Below are 22,792 nucleotides of genomic sequence, written 5' to 3'. Positions count from 1 at the left end.
ATTAATTTATTTGCTATTTAAGATTCTGACCCTTTAAATCGGGACAGAGCAATGTTAGTCATGGTGGGCTGCAGTGGCTTCAAGTTTCTGTTCCAACCCAATTGCTTCATGAGAAGTCATTTATTGCTGATGAACCCTTAATTGTTCATTTTAGTCTTAAACAGCTGCACTCATTGTATGAACTACTCCTTATTAGCAATATGACAAAGGAACCAGCAGTTCAACATTGAGCTTGTCTCCATTTCCACCCGTGTGTATTCATCATTCACTATTTGGTTTAATTAAGTACTCAGAAGAGAAAGTCGCCTCAACACACGCAGATGATACATGTATCATTAGAAAGGAAAAAAAATATCTGATTTAAGAATGAACTGATATGGCTGACTTAATACACTAACAAGTCATGAAATGAAATAAGATCTGTTATTGGTGAGGATTAGCTTCTAATTAAGTAATTAAGCAACTGGGTTGGAACATAAACCTGCAGCCACTGCGGCTTTCCAGGGTTGGAGTTGGCCACCTCTGGTCTCATTTTATATCCAGAGCAGCACAGTGTTGCAGTGGTTAACATCACTGCCTCACAGCTCCACAGTGTTCAGTTGCTATGTTCTTTTTTAGCCTGGAGACCAAAATCGCACACAGTACTCCAGATGAGGCCTCACCAGTGCGTTACAAAGTTTGAGCATAACCTCCATGGACTTGTAATCTACACATCGTGCTATATAACATAACATTCTGTTAGCCTTCTTAATGGCTTCTGAACACTGTCTGGAAGTTGATAGTGTAGAGTCCACTATGACTCCTAAATCCTTCCCATAAAGTGTACTTTTGATTTTCAGTCCCACATTGTGTATCCAAACCTAACATTTTTACTTCCTATGTGTAATACTTTACATTTAATGACATTAAATTTAATCTGCTACAAATCTAGCCAAGCCTGTATGTTGTCCAAGTCCTTCTGTAATGATTTAATAAATTCCAGATTATCTGTTAATCCACCTATCTTGGTATCATCTGCAAACTTAACCAGCTTGTTACTTGTATTCCTATCTAATTATATATATATATATATATATATATATATATATATATAATAGCAATGTCCCCAGCACTGTCCCTTCTACTCTTAACATCGCCCAGTTCTGATAAGGTTCATCGCACCATCATCCTCTGCTTTCTGTGTCTGAGCCAATTCTGCACCCAACCTACAAACATCACCCTGCACTCCCACCTTATCAAATACTTTCTGAAAGTCAACATAAATAATATCATATGCTCCATTTTGATTATGTCCTTTTGTTGCTTCCTCATAGAATTCATGTCAGTATAGCAAAACAAATCTGAGCTGAAAGGACAGGAAGACACCAGAGAACATTAGGTTCATGATCTCTCTCTCCCTCATCTTTGATGAATTTATTAAGAAGCACTGTTTTCAGTTAATTTATTTATAAATGTATTAATTTATATAAAAAAAATGTATTTTATGAAAAATAAAATGTTTTTCAAATATCACCAGAACATTTTCCCTTGTTAATAACTGCATGCAGAGCTACAACATGCCATCAGTCTCATCCTGCTTATCAGTGCATTTCTGATTTATACACACATACATCTTGGTGTTCTGTAAGCCAAAGTGAACTAAATTGTTCACTTTGATTTTTCCCCTCCCCAAGTGTTCAGAACATCTATACATATAAAGGAGAGTTGGGATCCGAGAGACTGTGTTTGTGGAGGGATGGAGAGTTAAGGCGGGTGGGGGAGTCACGTGATCATCTCTTCTCCTATTCACGTCCTTTCATTCACTTCATTTCGCTCCGAGCTGAGCTCCGCAGCTGACGCGGTCTTGCCGTTCTTTTTCCTTAGTGTTTAGTCCTCTCTCCTTTACTGATTTACTGCTTACTAGACGCAGTACTTACTGAATAGTATTTTTTCCTTTAGTGTTTCTACTTAGTGTTTCTTAGTGTTTAATAGACGCGGTGTGCCGGTGTTCCCGGCAGTGTTGCGGTTTACTGTTACTTTCTACTTCGTTTTTGTACTTTAGTGTTTAGTAGACTTTTACTTTATCTCATTTACTGTTGTTTTTTACTGTTGTTTCCGGCGGTGTTGCCATTTTTCCCGTTTCTATTTCTATGTAGCATGTTCACGAATTAGTCATAGAGAAAATGTATATATTCTGGCTCCAGGAGGACAAACCAAAGATGTTGTATATAAAGAAGCTCTATAAGTCGCATGTAGATACATAATTATTTCAACTACAGCGACTGTAGCGAAGCGCGCAAGGTCTGCTAGTTATAAATACATCATACATGGTGGAACATACTTAGAGCTGATCTATACTTATTCATTTCTTTTAAAGAATGTATTCGATATCCCTGTAGAAACTTTGGATAGCGATTTATTTTTTAGACCAGTGTTCTGATGTTAAAAATCCTAGTGACAACTGTAAATCAGAATTGTTGGCCGTATTCATCGAGTGTCTCAGAATTGCACTAAAAGTCTGACTAGGCAAAGAATTTGTCAAATCCCCAGATTAAAACAAGAGAAATAGCTACTCTGTATAAAGTGTCGTATACTCACTCCCAGTAAGGAGTAGCAGTTCATGTTTCGGAATGCATGATATTCAATTGCATGCAATTTTACAGCACCTTGAGCTGTACTCTGGCATTCATTAAGGCATTTTTTAGTTTCCTGATACGCTAAGGCATCACCACAGAGATGATGATAATATTTAAAGTAGCAGTAGAAGAAGAAGGAAAACATGATAATGTACAAAATTGTGTTAGTTTGAAACCATGTCAATAATATTGTAATTTGCATCCATAACCACCTGTATGTTGACACTGTGATATCACTTGCAATTCACATATGTGTGCTTATGCACACTTACGGCGGCAATAATCTTTATGTGTGTGCCATCAATCACAACAACGGCTGCAGGAATGCAGCTTGCTATATTAACACTACCTTACATGGGATGGTGGGAAAATGTATGAATCTGTGTATTACGTCATGCATTGTAAGGGCATTCAAAGATTGGTGCAAAATTAAATGGTGGGTTACGACATACCCCAACCATCATTATTGCAAAATTGCATTTTCCTTGTGGCCAAAAATCCCAACAGCACATGACTTTTTCTTGTAGATAACAAGATTTGCTATAAATATGATTCCATCTCTGTCAGATCAATCAATCTTTACAAGTTCCTTGTTGTCTAGTGTTTCCAAACCATTCCACCTTTCCTGGAATATGAATGCTGATCTCTGCCTGAACACCATCTTTTAGCAGCTCCTAGCACATTAGTACAGCTCACAAGCTCTCCTAAATCCTGATGAAGTTAGGAGTAATTTTTTAAGTTAAGAAAATTAATTCAATTGATTTACTGTACTTCTACTCTTGAGATTTTTGAGTCCGTTAGAACCGTTTTCCTTCTCGGCAAGACGCTTGATAAATATGAACACAGGAATCCACAGAAATTGTGTTACAAATTATCTTTTTTTTTGTTTGCCTTGTGCTTAGTGCTACCAGACCAAGCTTGGGGTTCTTGCAACCCTAAGATTGAAACAAGCAGTAAATGAATGGATTTAATGCGAGTATTTTTCAGATGGGGAAAGTGATACTGTTTTAATAAAACACTTAAATTACTTTAAGCCAGACTACATTAGACACATGACATTTACATCTCTTTAAATGAACTTTTTATGTGTAACATAACAGCCTTTGTTGTTTCAGAAAGTATAGCTTTTTACATTCATTCATGTCATTTTAAAAGGAAGCAGGTACCTTTCTTAATTGTATCTGTTTTGGCCAAAAAAACTCTGTCATACTTTTGTCAGATGTCTGAATGATTCACACAGTGAAAGGCTCTTAGTGTCCACTTGGATCTGTCATACTGATGTTTAACGGTGTTGTCTGCTGACTCTGAAGTGATTGTCTCTAGCATTGACAGGCATCCTTATTCATTAGGGCAGTCCCATTTGCTAGTGGTCTTGAATTGTTCCTGTCACCTGGGTAAATGTAACACCTCTTGAGGCTTTGCGCAACACAAGGTTGTTTTAAATGGGTACCTGGAAATATTTTTGGCTTCCTCAGGAAATTTGAATTGTGATGAGATTTACTATGCAGCACGACCCTCTAAAGACTTTTATTATTTATTATTGTTATTAGTAGTGTTTATCGTACAGTAATATAAGAAGTTAATGGAATGGTATGGTCAAACCAAAAGTTGTGAGAATAAACAAATTACAAAATTATAAATTGCTCCATTGCTTCATTTTATATTTTTTGTATCCTTGAAAATAACTGAGGGCTACAGATTTTAAACCTATTGTTTTAAAAGCTAAACTGAAATTTAATCTCCACTAATTGAAATATGTAATATTTGTAACCATCTAGAAAATCTTATTATAAAAGGGTGGGTTTTCAAGATAGTAGTTCTTCAGATGTAACTGCTATTATGAAATAATTTGTACTTTTAGTTTACTTGCTTTCACAGACATGATATGAATAGAAAGAAAATCACATGTTCAACAAATCTTTCACCCTGCTGAAAAACACACATTGCTTTTTGGTTGCAGGTTTAATGGCGTGTATCTTATGCCTGACAGGCCACTGGAAGAGAAAGCAATTAAAAAGAAATGCACATAGGTACACATACAGCCCAACAAACGCACAACTCGCCTTATAAGTTAATTTGTGAAAGATTTCTAAAACAGTTGCTGCTACTCTCATGGAATCTTTTATCACACAAGAATGAGTGCTGTCAAATATGGCAATGCAGGAACAGTGAAAGCAGTCGGCTCAGCTAATGTAGTCCGGAAGGGTTTTATAAGGGTTGAGTATTTTTTTGGGGTCAAGCATGTTTTTCAGGTGACTCATGATGTAGACTGCTTCAGCTGGCTTACTGTAGTGAATGTAGTTTCTTTTCTTGAGGCCAAGTCCATGCTCAGCACTGATGCTTCCATGATGTTTAGCTGTCCACTCATAGATAAAAGGCTCAATGAGTGAATGCAGAGCAGAGTCATACAAGGGCGAAGTAATGTTGAGGTGTAAGTTTCCATCACCTAGAAAAGAAATAAGTAAATATGGCAAAATACTAATAAATCATACCAAAATATCAAACAACAATTATGCAGAATAGAACTAATTTTGTTATCTAATTAATACATCTACTGTATTCCATAACAAATATATTATTTACCTCTACAGCCATTTTTTGTCTCCTAATTTCAAGCAACCAATGATCACCAGCTGCTGAGTTTATCCATCCATCCATTATCCATCCATTATCCATCCATCCATCCATTATCCAACCCGCTATATTCTAACCACAGGGTCACGGGGTCTGCTGGAGCCAATCCCAGCCAACACAGGGCACAAGGCAGGAAACAAACCCCGGGCAGGGCGCCAGCCACTGCGTTTATCTTCTCAAGTATTGCCATATCTGATACTGTAGCAAACTACTTTACAATCTGTGCAATAAGGACAAATCTTTTTTATGCATAATAATTAATCTTTCTTTTATATTTTATTATTTATTGTTATATGCTCCCCTAATTTGTACAGATGCAATAGTCTAAAGACCGCTTATGAGCAAACCTGATAGAGAACAACAACAGTGCTCACAGCAGGATTTCAGAATAAGGAGCAGTTAGATGGGTTGAGTGGCAAAATCTGATTATACCTATCAATTGACCCTGCAGTTATCATTTAGCCAAGTTTAGAAGAAGAACGAAAGGGAGTGCTCATTGTTGAGAACACATTGTCAACTGATATAGAGCCAGCAGATTCAGCACTACCACGAGGTGTGAGACCCTTTGTGGAGGTTGCAATGGCCCAATTCAGGTGTAGTGTATATCCACATAAATACATTAAAAATAAAGAATAGTTAGAGTATTTTTTATTTATTTTTTTTGTTTGTTTATGAAGTGGTAGAAAGAACTGTAGACATGGCAGTGTAGCACACAAAATGATAAAGAATTGCTAAACACATAGCATCAGAGGCAGGGGTTGATTTGACCAGTTAGTATACCAGTTATACTGATCCTCCTTTGGGTATTTTTTTTGTCTTTTTGTTCTTTTTGTTTTCTTTTTTTATTGGTGAGATTTATAACTTCTACTACATTCTGTAATGAACAAAGCCACACATTCTCTTTCTAACTCACTGAGACGGCATCCTTGTGCTATCCCTGCACATCCAGAATAATGCCAAGAAACCAAAACATATTCAAAATGGTGAATTTATTAAAAAATAAGCGTGTGGGAGGGATTAACAAAAGTAAGCCACAAAGTACTAAGGTTCTTGACAACAGAAAAAACCTGTGGCTACCTGAACTTATATTTATTAAGTGGGGTTGATCTGTCCACATTCCAGGTACACTCTGTCTCTTACCTCACTTTTGCTCTCTTTTTGACAATCTTGGCCCTAACATCTAGAAGTTAATAACTGCACAAACTGAGCTCCTGAACTTGAGATTCCTGTTCCAGTGTTGACAACACTAGGATAACTTTCAGACTCTCAACACCCTCTTTGTGAATTGTGAGGATTGGTGGATTCTGCCTATCTTCTTTCACTGTTGCCAGGGCAGATAATTTCACTTCATCTTACCCAAAGCAGAAAGAATAACATCAGCCAACCATCTACAATTTGGTATATCTCAGCTCATCCATACAATGATTTCCTACTACTGATTAAAATGTATCTGTAGATGAAAGAGATTAAAGTACGTCACCTGAATGGTATATTATGATATCCATTGGTCTTAAGAATGTTTTTATTTTTCACTTATTGTACAGTATATACTTTCAGCCTAAGGTAAAAAAATGACTTACAAGGCTCATCTCAGAGTCATTTCTGCCACTGGAAGAGGGTGAGAGGTTGGAATCTCCTCGATACATACATATAATGATCACTCTTGCTAACTGATTCCACTATTACAACATCATTGAACAACTGAATGATCTATTTAGCAGACAGTAACAGGAGTAGAAAATAAATATTCAGTAACATACCCAGATGACCATAGCCAACCACAGACTTTGCCTGATCACGAAGATGCACCCGCATGTCCAGCACAGCCTGGTAAATATGTTCCACAGGCACAGAGATGTCATATTTATATGTATATCCATCATGAAGCAGTGCCTCCGTAATACGTTCTCGAAGCATCCAGAGTGCCTGAAAAATAGAACCATTCTTACTCATAAGGTACCTGCTTCTAATGGTCTAGAAGATCAACTGAAATCTATTGGGTGAGTTGCCTCACCAGCTAGTGGTCCAAATGCAGAAATCTGTAAGGAAGTACAGTATACCAGTATAGAACTTAGAATACTAATGCTTTGTCTGAGTGTATTAAAGTTTATTTTTTTAGATCTCTGTTGCAAAGTTTGACACTTGTAATGGTGTTAAGTAAAGGAGACATGAAACATTTTCAAGTATAAAGTCTCTAGTTACACTAATTTTGCCTCAATTATTTTAAATGATTTTTAAAAATTTTATGGTCTGTTTAATACTCTCATCCATCATTTGTTCATTGTGGTTAAAATAAAAATAGGGACAGTAACAACATAGACATTAAAAGAAACAAACAACTCAGCCTTTGAATGGTCACTTTGGCTCATTTAAAACAAAGTAAAATGCCAACAGTGAGTCTGCAGTAAACTGGCACCCACTGCTGTTAGTGATAATTAAATCTTTTATTATTTATTTGTGTGCATGCATGTACATATATAGGATGGGGTGTAATTAAACATTGTACTTTTGAAGTGTGAAAAGAAGATGTGCATATTGTATTGTCTGAACCGTGAAAGTGCAGAAGGCAAAACAAGAAAAAGCAACAAATGACATATTCATATTGCTGAAAAAAAAGCCACTCGAAGTAAACAACAGATTTTTTAAAAATATACATGAGATTCTGGAATATATTTACTTCCACATCAGTCTTTAGCATAACACAAGATGGCATTCTTAAACCTACTTAATCCAGGTCAGGGCCACGAGTGCCAGAATGTGTCCAAGCAGTATCAGGTGCAAGGCAGAACCTACCCTGGGATGGGGCACCAGTCCATCACAATGCCAATTCATGTATCCATCCACACAGGTTAAATTTAGAATTAATAATTAATATACATTTACATGCTTGATACCTAAATGAACTGCACAGGATACAAACCCAGGACACTGGATCTGCAAGACAGCAGGCCTCTACATTTTCTACTGTGCTGCCATGTCACAACTCTGCAGGCACCTTGAAGCAATAGATGTCAGAGCTTGCTGTCATGCCACTGAATCTGTTTATCGTCAGGTGGTACAAAGAGCAAGTATATGTGAATCAGATACAATTATGCGTTTCAACAAAAAAGGAAAAAGAAAACTTTCATTTTCAGCTAAAAATGGAACTTATTTTGCTGTCATATAATAAATGATGGAAATATTATCACAAGGACAATATACAATTTTTTGATTTTCATGTTAATATTTTGTCAATATGCTATATGTAAATAGTCAGTAATCTGTTAAGATGTAATCAATAGTCTATCCTTCATTCATTCATCAAACATCTCTCAATGTGCTGTAGTAACTGCCATTGCAACTCAACTAATATTCAGCCTAAATGTAATTTTCCCAGTTTGTTTTCAAAAATTAACTTTTTAGAAGTTAATTTTCAAGTGGCTTCTATTAGAGTCATCTTCTATAAATAAGCAATTGTACAAAGTGTGATCAAAAAGCATGGTGAAACAAGTTTGAAATGTAGCAGTTGCGTGGCCGATATATAGGGTGGTCCAGATCTAATTATGCAATTTTCATTATGCTATAACTTATTAAGTTTATTACATAGAAAATCACCTCAAAAAATCCCAGACCATCGAGAAGTGTGCAAACTGACGACATGAAGCACGCCGAACTGGAATCATCCCCACATAAATTAAAGTCATCCAGACGATCTGGATCTGCATAATTAGATCTGAACCACCCTGTTGATTAGAGAGGCATTGCAAAGGTTTTGCTATACGTATTTTCCTGAATTTCAGATGTGAGATTGTGCTGAAGACTGATGGTAATTATTAGAATTCATGTCTTCAAGAACTTAGATAATCTCCCAGTTCTCCAGAAAATCATAATTTTGGCATATAAAAGATGATTAGTAAGCATCCAAATGATTTTGAAGAGCCAGCAGAAAACAGTGCTTTATTTGTCAGTTTTAGAACTACAAAGACAGCAATCGGAAATTGCTCAACAACATTGTTTTGCACTCTTTTTATGTTAGTATGCCTTTTTACAATACATGAATGTAACATAATCAAAGTCTAGCTATTTCATCAACTAATTCTAACCTAGCCTCAGCCTTAACCGAATTTGAAAAGCTCTGACTTTACTTCCCTGAGTTGCATAAAATGTGCAAATCTATAGGATTTAAGTAAAACATGGAGTCCTGTTCAGAAACTGCAGGGTTTAGGCTATAAGGAAAGAATGAAACAGTTGAATATTTTAACTTTAAACAAGTAGAGATTATGAGATTAAGAAGTGATATATTAAATGTGGAGTCAAAATAATAGCACAGCAGTTAGCACTGCTAGTTGACAGCTCTAGATTTCTGGATTCAAATCCCAGCTTTCTGGATTCCAATCCCAGCTTTCTTACTGGCCATGTAACGTTAGCACATTCCCCAATGCCTGTGTGATCTTTTCTCCATCTTTTTTCTTTTTTTTTTCAAGTGCATTTGATTTCCTCCCCCAATCGAAAGAAATGTGCACTGGTTAACTGCCCTAGTATGAGCAAGATATTGCCTGAGCTGAGATTCAAAATCAGGCCACAACAGCCACCAGACCACATAGATCTGGGCAAAGCACTGCTAAGCCACCCTGCAGATGCATAAAAGCAATTCATTATACAAAGTTTACTTATTAAAATGTACATAGCTATAATTCAAAAATTACAAGAAAATGTGCTATATAAATCAATTAAAATAATCATATAATTTTTCAATCCACATGATCTGCCATCCTACAAGCTTTTGTATGTTACTAGAAGAAACGATGGTTGGACAGGTGGCAAGTATGTTGGGTAGCAGTAAAGGCAGAATCTTGAATTGTTCTGCCAGTTTACTTTGTTATTTTTTTACTACAAATCAATCAGCTCTTATATTTCACTGTTTGCTGCAGATGGGAAATGTAACTGTTGATAATCATGAACAATGGTTTGGCCTTCTTTGAATATTAATTTCTGGACATTTTCCTGTAGTAAAACATAATATCTGTCCTGAATTTCCATTAGCTTGTACACATTCAACCTAACACATTAATCAAGTGAATGGAAGATGCTGTATTTAGAGTGATCATGATGCCTCAAAACATTTTAGAATTGCATATGAAATGGTATGCAGGATCTTTCAGTCTGCTCTGTCACTCTTTGGTTGGGAAGCTATGCACAACTCAGTTTTATAATGTCAATGATTACCAGTTCATTGCTATAGAAACATCTTGTTTATGTCACAACTTAAAAAAAGAAAAACATAAAAATATTTCTTTGACTAGGTGCGCAAAAGTAGGAAGGACTATAATATTGCATTGCAATTAGACATGTATCTCTTAAATTACCTAGCATTATCCTTTAATTGAACAGTTGAATTGAACATGCATACACCATATTGTCAAAAAACTGGACAATGTATACATTTCAATTTTTTAAAAATAATATATACAATATTCATAGCATATTATAAATAAATCACTTTTAGCTATAGAATTTGTGCTCAAATATTTGATGTGCAATAAGCAGGAAATATCACACTTATTTAAGTGTTGGATCACTACAGAGTGGGACCCTCTTATAGTTCAGATTAAATACTCCCATCCTAGCCACACATGGCTCTGTAGTAACACCCAAAGGTGTCAAAAACTATTTAGCACTGTTATTTTGCTAAAGTAAATTGTTAAAACAGTTAAATGTAGCTTCCAAATAAGAGTTGTTTGTTTCCGTTTAATAGAATAAACATTCCTGTTACCTCACCTTGATTTTAGAGTCTTCTTTTGCCATTGTGCCATCTGTTATAAGGGCTGTGTTCATGGCGTGTTGCAGGAAGTTGTGAAGTTTTTCTTCATCATGACTGGCATTAGATCCAGATGTCTCTATCAAAATGTAAAATGGGCTTTCTGGAAATAGAGCAGGAAGGTGCAGAATGGTGACAAACATGTAAGCAACTGGCATTTGTGCAACAGGAAGGAAAAACTAATAATTACAGATATGAATCTAACAGCCCAAAAGTTATACTGCAGACTCTAACAGCTATAGCTATACAAAACCTGACTAATATTTTTTGGAGTAATAGTAAGCAACTGTTTCAGAAATAGAACCTATTATTCCTACTTACAGAAAAACTTGGTTTTATGAAGAGTACTTTTTAAAAAGCTTACAGTACATATCAAGATACTTAAGCACTGAGTTTATTTCTGTAAGACAGCCAGATAAGTACTGCAGCAAACACTGCAGTTAGTAGGCCCATGTCATTAACATGAGCTCAAGCCAAGTCTATTATACAAGTTTGGGGATTTTGTTGATGAACCGAAGAACTCCATTTATACTAACATTAGAAGATCTGTTGTGTGGAGGGATTCTGAGAGGCTGTTTGCACTCACGTATGCATATTTTGACTTTGTATCTTGTCCCTACTTTTTTATTTTCCATTTTCTAGGTGTATTTGCATATAATGTATGATGCACCTTGTGTGAAAGCTCATGTCTGCCTGCCTGCATGTCTGTCTGTATGAAACAACTCAGTTCTCCTTGACCAATTTAATTGATATGTGACACACTTCTTCTTCAAAGAAATTTGTCAAGACGGTTAAAATTTCATTCAGGTCATGCTGTATGAAGTTTTAAAATTTCAGTATTTCCCACTGAAAAGCATTGGTGAATTTGCAAACTTGTACATCTTAAAACAGAGAAGCGTTCTTTGCAACTTAAGCTATGAATAAATTTACTGTTTTAATTTTGCCTTGACAGAGGCTTGTATGAACTTATATATTTTGTATACAGTATTTTCCTTCTTTACAGCCGCTCGCAAGCCCAATGCAGGTGAGTCAAACACCGGGTAGATCACGTGAACAGCTCACACAGCATTGTCCTTCTCCTGTTACTGTGGATAAGTTAATTAATAGGATAAAAAAAGTCACTTCTCTGAAAATAAATGGAAGAGGAAAGCAGTTACAGTGGGTATAGAAAAGAAGAACACTCATCGAAATATTCCCATTTTTTTTTGCTTTACAGCATTAAATGAAAACACACAAACCAATATTTTTTCCAGCTTTACTTACTCAATTCAATCTATAATATCCATGTGAAAGATATCACAACTACAGTTCAGAATAATTTTAAAAACTAAAAAACAAGAAATATTGAGATTAATAAAGGATCACCCCCTCCTAAACTCAATCAGGTGTAAGTAATCACCATTTTCATTGCAGACCGTAGTTACTGGCTTCCACCTGTGATCAACTGTATCAGTGTGATTAGTGAAGCATAGAAACAGATATTCCTGGAGCATCCCTTTGCTTGGTAGTGCAAATGAGAGCAAACAACTGACTATGGGTGGCAAGTCACTTTCAAAAGATCTCAGGGATAGAGTTGTGAACAGACATAAGGCAGGAGATGGATACAAAAAATCTCAAAGGCTTTATCAATCCCAAGGAACACAGTAAAGTCCATAATAAAGAAGTGGCAAGTGTTTGGTACTACTAGGACCCTCCCTGGATCCAGCCATCCCTCCAAACTAGATGGAAGAGCAAGGAGGAAACTGGTAAGAGAGGCTACCAAGAGGCCAATGGCCACTTTGAAGGAGTTACAGGATTTTATGGCAAAGAGTGGTCATTGTGTACATGTGACAACAATTTCACAAGTGCTCCACAATTGTGGCTTGTTCAGGAGGGTCGCAAGGAAAAAGACACTTCTCAAGAAAGGCCACATTAAGGCTCGTTTAAGCTTTGCCAGAATGCACCTTGAAGATTCTGATGCCAAGTAAAAAAAGGCCTTATGGTCAGATGAGACCAAAATGAAACTATTTGGCGCAAATCCAATGCAGCTCACCATCCATAACACACCATACCTACAGTAAAGCATGAAGGCAGCAGCATCCTGTTGTGGGGGTGTTTCTCTGCCACAGGACCTGGGGCTCTCATTAGAGTAGAAGGAAAAATGGATGGGGCAAAATAACGTCAAATTCTTGTGGGTGGGCGGCACGGTGGTGCAGTTGGTAGCGCTGCTGCCTCGCAGTTAGGAGACCCGGGTTCGCTTCTTGGGTCCTCCCTGCGTGGAGTTTGCACGTTCTCCCCGTGTCTGTATGGGTTTACTCCCACAGTCCAAGGACATGCAGGCTAGGTGCATTGGCGATTCAAAATTGTCCCTAGTGTGTGCTTGGTGTGTGTGTGTGTGTATACGCACCCTGCGGTGGGCTGGTGCCCTGCCTGGGGTTTTGTTCCCTGCCTTGCAACCTATGTTGGCTGGGATTGGCTCCAGCAGACCTCATGACCCTGTAGTTAGGATATAGCGGGTTGGATAATGGATGGATGGATTCTTGAGGAAAACCTGCTACCCGCTGCCAGAAAGCTGAAGATGGGCAGAAAGGTCACCTTTCAACACGACAACGACTCGAAGCACACAGCAAAATTGACCACACAGAAGAAAAAAGTGAATGTCCTTGTGTGGCCCAGTCAGAGCCCAGACCTAAATCCCATTGAAAATCTGTGGAAAGATTTGAAGATAGCAGTCCACCAACGCTCACCATCCAATTTGACTGAACTTGAACAGTTTTGGAAAGAAGAGTGGGCAAATATTGCTCAATCTAGATGTGCAAAGCTGATAGTGAAGTATCCCAACAGACTCAAGGCTGTTATTAAAGCAAAAGGTGGTTCAGCTAAATATTGACATTGGTGGTGATCCTTTATTAATCTCATTATGTCTTGTTTTTGATTTTTTATAATTTTTCTGAACTGTAGCTATAACATCTTTCACTTGGATTGAGTAAGTAAAGCTGGGAAGAAATATTTTTTGTGTGTGTTTTTATTTAAGGCTGTAAAGTTAAGAAAAAATGGGAATATTTCGAAGGGGTTGATTCTTTTCTATACCCACTGTATGTAAGCATATAAAAGACTGAATTGATTGAACAATATTACTGTATCTGCAGATTATCATTTTAAAGAATCAGCATTATCAACCTGTAACTAAATGACATCTGAACTAATTAATAACATGGGAAAGTTGCAGCTGCCCTAACAGATATAAACACAGGACGGGTTTAAAAATGGACAGTGGTGTCGGGAGGTAGCAGTCTTCAGTGGCTTAAGCCCCTGATCTGTAGCACCCTGAGTTGTTACATATTCATATAATTTTATTGAATTACTGTGTTTTAACTAACATTAATAGCTAGATAAGGAACAAATTTCAATTTCTTTTCTCCCTTCATAGAGTGATATTGATACTAATTATATGCTAGTATTGGTCATTTTATATTAATAGATATTTTTCAAATGCAAATTATCGGATACTATTCAATTAGGTATACTGTTAAATATGTTACGTTTAAAAAAGCTGAACAACAATTAGTCACAGACCATCCACCACTAACACACATCAATCAATGCCATTTTCACATTACATGAATTGCAGTCTCTTGTGTATGAAAGTAAATGGACCACCACAAGCTTATTTGTGCTGCATTTTTAACTCTGATGTAAAGTGCTGTTAAAAAGCACATAGAGCAGCCTATTAACACATGTGATTGCATTCTACCTTTTCTATTACTTCTGAATATTACTCATTGTTACAAAACTAATAAACAAAAATGTAATAAGCCTTGGATGATATAAATAAAAAATGTGAAAATCCCCAACGTTCATAACAGTCATCTTAATCATCGAGCACACGTGAATTTTACACCATGTGTACATTGTCTTATTTGATTATATTGTTATTCTTCAGATTCCAATTATGATCTTCAGCCTGTTGCACCCACCATGGTGAAGTTGTGAAATAAAAGTGCTGCTGACTATCATTGCTTCATGCTGAAGGCAAGAACAGCATCACACATTACCTGTAATGGGGTTAGTCAGTTTCAGGTGATTCTGCAGAAGCTGCATGGATGCACTGTCCAGGAACTCAAAGGCTGAAAGGATCTCTCCCAGCATTCCTTTACAACATCTGAATGTTTGCAAAAGTTGCTGTATGGTATTACACCCTGAAAAAAACATTAACAGCTTTTAAGCGACTACTGAACCTCCAGTAACAATATTAATTAGTAATTTCGAAACATATTATGCATGATTGTTTTTTCTCCTTCTAATCCGTCAGGCTATAATGCATACTTATATCATCATGCTCAACAAAGATAGGAGTTTGAATCAATTTGGATTATTTGTACATAGCACCTGAAATTCACTAAAGATATTTTAATGATATTCTACATCAAACAGCTAGTAACATTCTTTATTACTAAAGAGATCAGTGTCAACTAAGAAGTCTTTAAAATTCTATTTATGAATAAAACCTTTGGTATGAAATAAATACATAAATGAAGAAATACACACCAGATATCTTACCTAAAAAGGCTACATTTACTGCCTTTGGTATGCATGGACACAGGATTGAGACAGCAGTGATGACACCCAGAGTGCCCTCTGACCCAATGAAAAGCTGCTTCACATCATAGCCAGTGTTGTCCTTCCTTAGAGATGAAAGAAGGTTGAGCACTTTTCCATTAGCTAGAACCTATGAAACATAAAGACAGTGAATATAATTGAGCTAATCTGTGCACAGACAGAAAAAATTAAAGTTACATGCCACATATTTCTATTATCTTAAGAGTTTCCAGATACAAAATGTATGGCAAGCCTGGTTGTTACTTACAGGTCTCTTTAAATTATATCTTCAAGTATTTAAAAAGGGTAAATGAGCTAATGATATACAGTATTTAAAAATATTACATTTTTAATTTAAATATATAGTGATCCTGCTGAAGAGGCAAAATTTAGAAGGCAAAGTGAAAAAATAAAAAGAGCAGAAGATGAACAAAGTAAAAGGAGCAGACAGAGACATAGCCATGATCAAGCAAAAGTCAAAATATGATGATAAAGAAAGTCAAAAATACTATAATCAACATCCAAAAATTCATGAACCAAAATTAAGGTGAAAAATACAAAGCCAGATATTCCTAAACAAAAAAAAACTTTCCCAAAAGAACCTGCTAAGCTTAGACATTGATTTTCATTACTCCCAATAAAAGAACACTTAAGTTATTGCACTGCCATCTTAAATATTCACATGTTACATCACCCATCACATGATTGGCAACAGTCATGAATTCTCTCTACAAAATGCCAGCATACTAACATCACTACAATAACTTCAAATATATTTCACAGTAAGAAATTAACATATGCCAAAACTAAAAAAGATATATTACCATAAACAAAACTCAGATATACAGTTCACTAAAGCTCATTTCACACATACACTATCTTAAATTGTTTTAAAGTAATTTTCTAAGTAAGCACTTCTAGAGATATTTTCTGCCCACTGCTATCAGACCAATTAATGCTTCCTTCTAATTTCCCACACTTAATGCTTATGCTCCTTAAATTTATTTTGCATGAGATTAACAAAACCTAATCTAATCTAAACTAAATTTCTCTAGTAACAAAGCCATTTATCATGAGAAATGTAAGAAATTTAAAAGCAGCTATCGTATCCTTTGAAGAAGAAGAGTGTTATTTACAATGAAGAAGTAAATACAAACAGGATTGTGGATTTTATACTTCTTTATGGAAAGCACAAGTTGAAAAACTAAAAGGCCTGTTTTCCTCAGTACAGGGAGTTCTATTAAATTATTTGTCATTTTCTACTGCCTTTCTTTTGTTTTCTTGAAGTAAACTACACTTGGGAGAGTCCCCTGGTGGTACTTCACACTTTACTCTGGCACAACAATGAGCATTCGTTTCAGCCACAACCCGTTTCTCCATAACCTTTGGGACCTTGAAAGGGCTGACCCCCTGTTTTACGACAGTCCTTTTGTCGTTTTTGCAATGCAATTTTGGTCCTGATTTAAAACCCCATAAAAGGCAATAAGCAATAATTTACTTGAGCATTGGTAATGACAAATGTGTTCTGAGATATTTCAGGTGAGGAAGAGAAAAAATTCAGAGTTAAGTAGTTCTATGCAGTGCTCTGCTCTGGAGATGGTGAAATATCTCATGTTAATTAGCACATACAAGTAAGAATTTCACTGTACTCTGTACACATCATAATATTGACCTTAAGAACCTATAAAATAAAAAATCAGTATTCATTTTACATATGGCAAATTCATAACACACGGCAATATAAAGTGCTGCACTGAGAGAATTAGCTTAAAAAGATGTATTAAACTGAGATAACAAATATAAATTAAAATATTTTTGTGTCTTTTTGTGACACTTTTGTGAACTTCGGTGGGTGTCACCATTTTGAGGATATTTTGTTAGTGGTTGCTACCATGTTGCCATGGTACAAATACCAGCAGTGCATGAATAGTGATGTCAGGGAGTGACAGTTTAAAGGTCAGCATCATGTACTTTCTGGTTATCTAAGATTGCAGATACTTCCAAATCAATGCACATGTGTAATTTAGAGATCATTGGTATTACAGTTAGCTTCTGAATTTTTGGCCTAGAGTTTTGATTTATACACTTTGGGATTTCCCACTACATTTTCTTGCTTTTCTGCAAATTACTTTGGCCTGATTTTCTGTCAAACATTTATCTCCTGGCAGAGGTGGGTAGTAACAAGTTACATTTACTCCGTTACATTTACTTGAATAACTTTTGTAAAAAATTGTACTTCTAAGAGTAGTTTTACTGCACCATACTTTTTACTTTTACTTGAGTACATTTGTGAAGAAGAAATGCTACTATTACTCCGCTACACTGGGCAACACTCGAATTGTTACTTTTTTCCATTAAATACTCTATATTCCAAACACGCACGGTGCCCGCGGGTAAAGTGAGACTTCTTGCACATGCACAAGCTGCCTTGTTCTAATGTTATTTTCTATCAGCTATGCTATTTGGAGGGCAAGTGAATATGCATTATTATACTGTCAGTGTAAGGGTTATCTTGTCACTGTAAGTACTTTGCACTGTTCAAACATACATGTTACCTACTGTAGGTATTGGCTTCAAAAGCATTGTTGTGAAAAACTGAAATTTGGAACTTTGTGTTATTTGTGCATCTTTATTTTGTAAAGATGTTATTTATTTTTACTCATTTTTTATTTTATTATTTGGAAATAGCAGAATTTGCACATTATTTTATATTTTTGTCTGTCTTATTACAACATTTCTAAAAAATAAATTATTTACTATGATCAAACAGTTACTCAGTACTTGAGTAGTCTTTTCACCAAATATTTTTTTACTCTTACTTGTGTAATTGTTTGGATGACTACTTTTTATTTCTACTTGAGTAATATTATTTTGAAGTAATGCTACTCTTACTTGAGTACAATTTTTGGCTACTCTACCCACCTCTGTCTCCTGGTGCCTTCTGTAATCGCCCTACTAGTCTGTCTAATTTTGTAATTGCTGACAGAGGTGAAAAAGAGAGTGCAGGCAGGGTGGAATGGGTGGAAAAGAGTGTCCAGAGTAACTTGTGACAGACGGTTATCAGCAAGAGTGAAAGGGAAGATCTACAGGACGGTAGTGAGACCAGCTTTATAATGTGGGTTGATGATGGTGGCACTGGCCAGAAAGCAGGAGACAGAGCTGTAGGTGGCCGAGGTAAAGATGCTAAGATCTGCATTGGGTGTGACAAGGATGGACAGGATTATAAATGAGTGCATTAGAGGGTCAGCTCAGGTTGGACAATTGGGAGACAAAGTCAGAGAGGCAAGGTTGCATTGGTTTGGACATATGCAGAGGAGAGATGCTGGGTATATTGGGACAAGGATATTAAAGACAGAGCTACCGGGCAACAGGAAAAGAGGAAGGTCTAAGAGAAGATTTATGGATGTAGTGAGAGAGGACATGCAGGTGATGGGTGTGACAGAGCAAGATACAGAAGACAGGAAGGTATGGAAAAAGATGATCCACTGTGGCAACCCCTAATGGGAGCAGCCAAAAGAAGAAGAAGAACACAACACAGTGTATTTGGAGAAACAAGTAGCACAGTAAAAATAGTACTGTCTATCCGTGGCAGGTAATGAAGGATTAATAAAGAAGTATTTATCATTGACATGCTACAAACAGGCTTGTACAGAGAATAAATTGTTCAAAGATGATAAAGGAGAAAAAACATAGTTTGTTTGACAGACAGTACATGTCAAACAAATATTAGAGAATTAATTTTCACCTAGAGATCTAAAGGTGGAAGCAGTTACTAATAGCTTCATATTTGGGGACTTTCAAATTTCAAGTTTGCTTTATTTAAGATACACTATCTGGAACAATTAACTTTGCTCATGCTAGCAATTCTGTCTGCTTTTTTCAGTGTGCTTGCTTGTGATTCTTTGTTTCTGTCTGCAGAATTTGCTCATAGCTTTTCTCATTTAAAAGCTTTTTTAGTATTCTTTAATTTATGAAGAAGCAAACCTTATATCCTTGACATGAATGACTATACAAATAATTGTATATTGCTGAGAGTTTAAATAATTTCACCCCAACTAATTATATTAAGGATTCTCCAGAGTGAACATTGATGCCTAAGGGAGTATAAATAATGTGTATTGAGCTGCTGTCATGTGAATCTGGGTGGGAGAGGATTTTGAGACTCAGAGATTTTGACTATACTAGAAAAAGAGTTAACCATGTGAAATCGGGCAAAACAAGAGTTAATTCTGAAGATTTCTTGACTTGTAATAAAAACACTATGCCCTATGACTATAGAAAATTCTATAATGCAAAACAAAAAAAAAAACTTCCTAGTTAAAAATCAAATGTATTGCTTTAAACCACTCTGTTGTCAGTCTTCTTTCAAAAAGACAATACATCAGCTTTAATAGCAACCTAACAGTAAGGCTGCTTAAGTTAAGGTCTGATATACAACAGAGAATTAAAGGAATTTGCCTATACTTTCCTTTCAGAATAGTATACATCCCAACAGTAAGACGGAAGCAACTAAAATTTAGAGATGTAGGAACAACTATTTGAATGTGTAACACATTACCCTATAGTTAGACATCTTTAACTGGTTTCCTGTTCTCTGAAGAGCTGGTGGGCACTCAGAAAGGCCACCTGAAGCATTAAATGCTCCTTTCTGATCTTGCCATAATAACTTAATGGAGTTGTATAGTTACTTGTGTATTTTGGATTATTGTCTTCCTGCATGCCCCAACAGTGCTTCACCATCAAAGTCACACTCTGGTAGAAATTCTCTGACAGTAGGTCTAATGGCATCTTGTCAGTTCACCCTATCACTTTGAAGGTCAAGCACTCTGGCACCTGTTGGATCACCAAAACTATAATAACCTGGGCTCACACTACATATTTTCATCAAAGTTGCTGCTTCACTTTAGCACCTGTGATTTTTGCCATTTCTAGGCACCATGCCTGACAGTGTCTTCTGCCACCTTGCAAAATCAATCCCTCCATGTTCACATGTCAAGTTGCCATTTCTCTCTCTTTGTCAGTGTTGATCTCTCAATCGTTAATGGAGGTTTCCCCCTTGACTTCTTTCCCACTTTGTGCCACTTTAATAGTACTCCTGCTCCCATGTACATGGCTATTTCCAGGAAGGCAGGTACTCAGTAGCCACTTTTTTAGTTATATGCTATTTCTTGGTCAAAAAGATCTAGCTAGTGAGTACAATCAGAGGAGAAAGGTCAGACTTGTTCAAGCTAGCTGAAGACTACTAAAACTAAAATAACAGCTCTTCACAACAGTGGTGAGGAGAACAGAATCTTAAAATATACGAGGTGTGGCAGAAAAGTAATGAGACTGATTTTTTATTTACCAAAGTTTTTATTTTTTTCAAACATCAATGTTATCCCCTTCAAAGTAGTTCCCTTGGGCAGCTACACACCGATGGAGACGTTGTTCCCATTGTTGGTAGCAGCGCTGGAAGTCTTCAACCGGTATGATCTTCAGCATGTCCGTTACACTCTTTTGGATGTTTTCTAAAGTCCCGAAATGACGTCCTTTAAGGACATTTTTCAGTTTAGGAAAAAGGAAAAAGTCACATGGACTGAGGTCAGGTGAATAAGGGGGCTGGGGAACCACAGGAATGCGTTTTTTCGATTGTCCTTTTGCTCAATTGTGAGGTTTTTCGGCACCATTTTGGCACAGACCTTTCGCATTAGCAAATGTTCAGTCAAAATTTGATGAACGGTAAATCTGTTCAAATTTAATTGTTCTCACTCAACATTCTTAATGTTAAACGACGGTCTGATCTCACAAGAGTGTTCACACGTTCGATGTTTTCATTGGTTTTCGAAGTTGAAGGCCTCCCTGAAAAACCTGAGCTCGGGATAAAGAATGTTCCCCATAGGCCTGTTTTAACTTTTCAAACGTCACACTTGCCGATTCTCCAAGCTTAACACAAAATTTAATGGCACAACGTTGCTCCAAATTCCACTGTTCCATTTTGCGTGACGCACAACCAAAAACAAAACTTCGCTAATAGCAGTCACAAAAATCACGTAGTTAACGGAAGGAGTTGAAACTCGCACTGAGCTTTGGGAGGGTACTGATACACGTGCTCTATCAGGGACAACAGCGCAGCGTTGCCAGATTGCTTGCAGTGTTGCCAGTCTCATTACTTTTCTGCCACACATCGTATAATGTATCAGCACTTGAAGAAGATGGGGTACAGCACTAGAAGATAAGACCAGGTTCCACTAATGACAGTTAAGAATAGAAATATGAGGCTTTAGGTGTCAAATGATCAACAAACCAAAGATTGGAAAACGTTGCCAGATCTGACAAATCCTGATATTTGCTTCTGCACATACAAGGCAGTGTTACAATCTGGCATAAACTGCATGAATCAATGGTTCCATCTTGCTTTGTGTTAATGGTGCAAATTAGATGTGTAATGGCATGAGAATTTTTTTTTGCACAAATTATGTCACTTTTTACCAGTTAAGTGCCACTTAAATTCCACAGTGAATTTAAGTGGAACATATGCATATGTCCTTTCATGGACACAATCCACCCTTTTTCCAAATACATATTACACTTTCAGCAGGATAATGCTCAATGTCTAAAACCATAAATAATCTCAAACTGGTTCCCTATGCATGAGAGTTAATTCAGTTTATTCCACTGGCTTGCAAAATCTTCCAAATTTAAAACCATTATAGAAGATTTGGGAAGAGAATTGAAGATGAATGTGTAACTGAAAAATTTGCATAAACTTTGTGATGCTGTCAAGTCAAAAAGGACTATAATCCTTAAAGAAAATAATCCAGCATCTTGTTGAATTCGTATCTTTGAGAACTTGGGTTGTTCTGTAGGCAAAAGTGAATCCTGACTGGTATCAAAGAGAGGTTTATTTTATGTACCTATAAATGAGATTACTAACTTTATATTAGTAAAGTTCAAATGACAATGGAGAAGAGAAAATTAGTCACCAAGGCTCCACTTTGGACTAAGTGAGCTGGTATCTCACAGAGCTTAGCATGTTAGCAAGATATTTGATCTGTCAAAAATAATGACACATTCATTCTAGTCTCCCATTCAAAAATAAAAAGATGTAACTTGATCTAAAATGGCAAAGTTACTGAGTTCCACCATAACACACCCAGAACAGTAACAGAATGGGACTCAACATAATTAT

The 22,792-nt window shown here is 36.4% G+C and overlaps 1 protein-coding gene across 1 annotated transcript in view; it reads right to left on the bottom strand.

Moving 5' to 3' along the window:
* Window positions 1-4,251: 4,251 nt before the first annotated feature.
* Window positions 4,252-22,792, bottom strand: part of d2hgdh (D-2-hydroxyglutarate dehydrogenase) — a 35,760-nt gene continuing 17,219 nt past the window's right edge. The window contains exons 6-10 of the mRNA XM_039762166.1: window positions 15,586-15,754; window positions 15,081-15,224; window positions 11,007-11,149; window positions 7,010-7,175; window positions 4,252-5,061 (exon numbers count right to left, since the gene is read on the bottom strand). Coding sequence (XP_039618100.1) covers window positions 4,799-5,061; window positions 7,010-7,175; window positions 11,007-11,149; window positions 15,081-15,224; window positions 15,586-15,754 — 885 coding nt within the window. The 3' untranslated portion in view covers window positions 4,252-4,798. The remainder of the gene's footprint in view (window positions 5,062-7,009; window positions 7,176-11,006; window positions 11,150-15,080; window positions 15,225-15,585; window positions 15,755-22,792) is intronic.

Source organism: Polypterus senegalus, chromosome 1 (assembly GCF_016835505.1).
Source record: "Polypterus senegalus isolate Bchr_013 chromosome 1, ASM1683550v1, whole genome shotgun sequence".
In the NCBI taxonomy this organism is placed as follows: Eukaryota; Metazoa; Chordata; class Cladistia; order Polypteriformes; family Polypteridae; genus Polypterus; species Polypterus senegalus.
The sequence above is the reverse complement of the archived record's forward strand: the minus strand, read 5'-3'. Positions and strand labels throughout refer to the sequence as shown.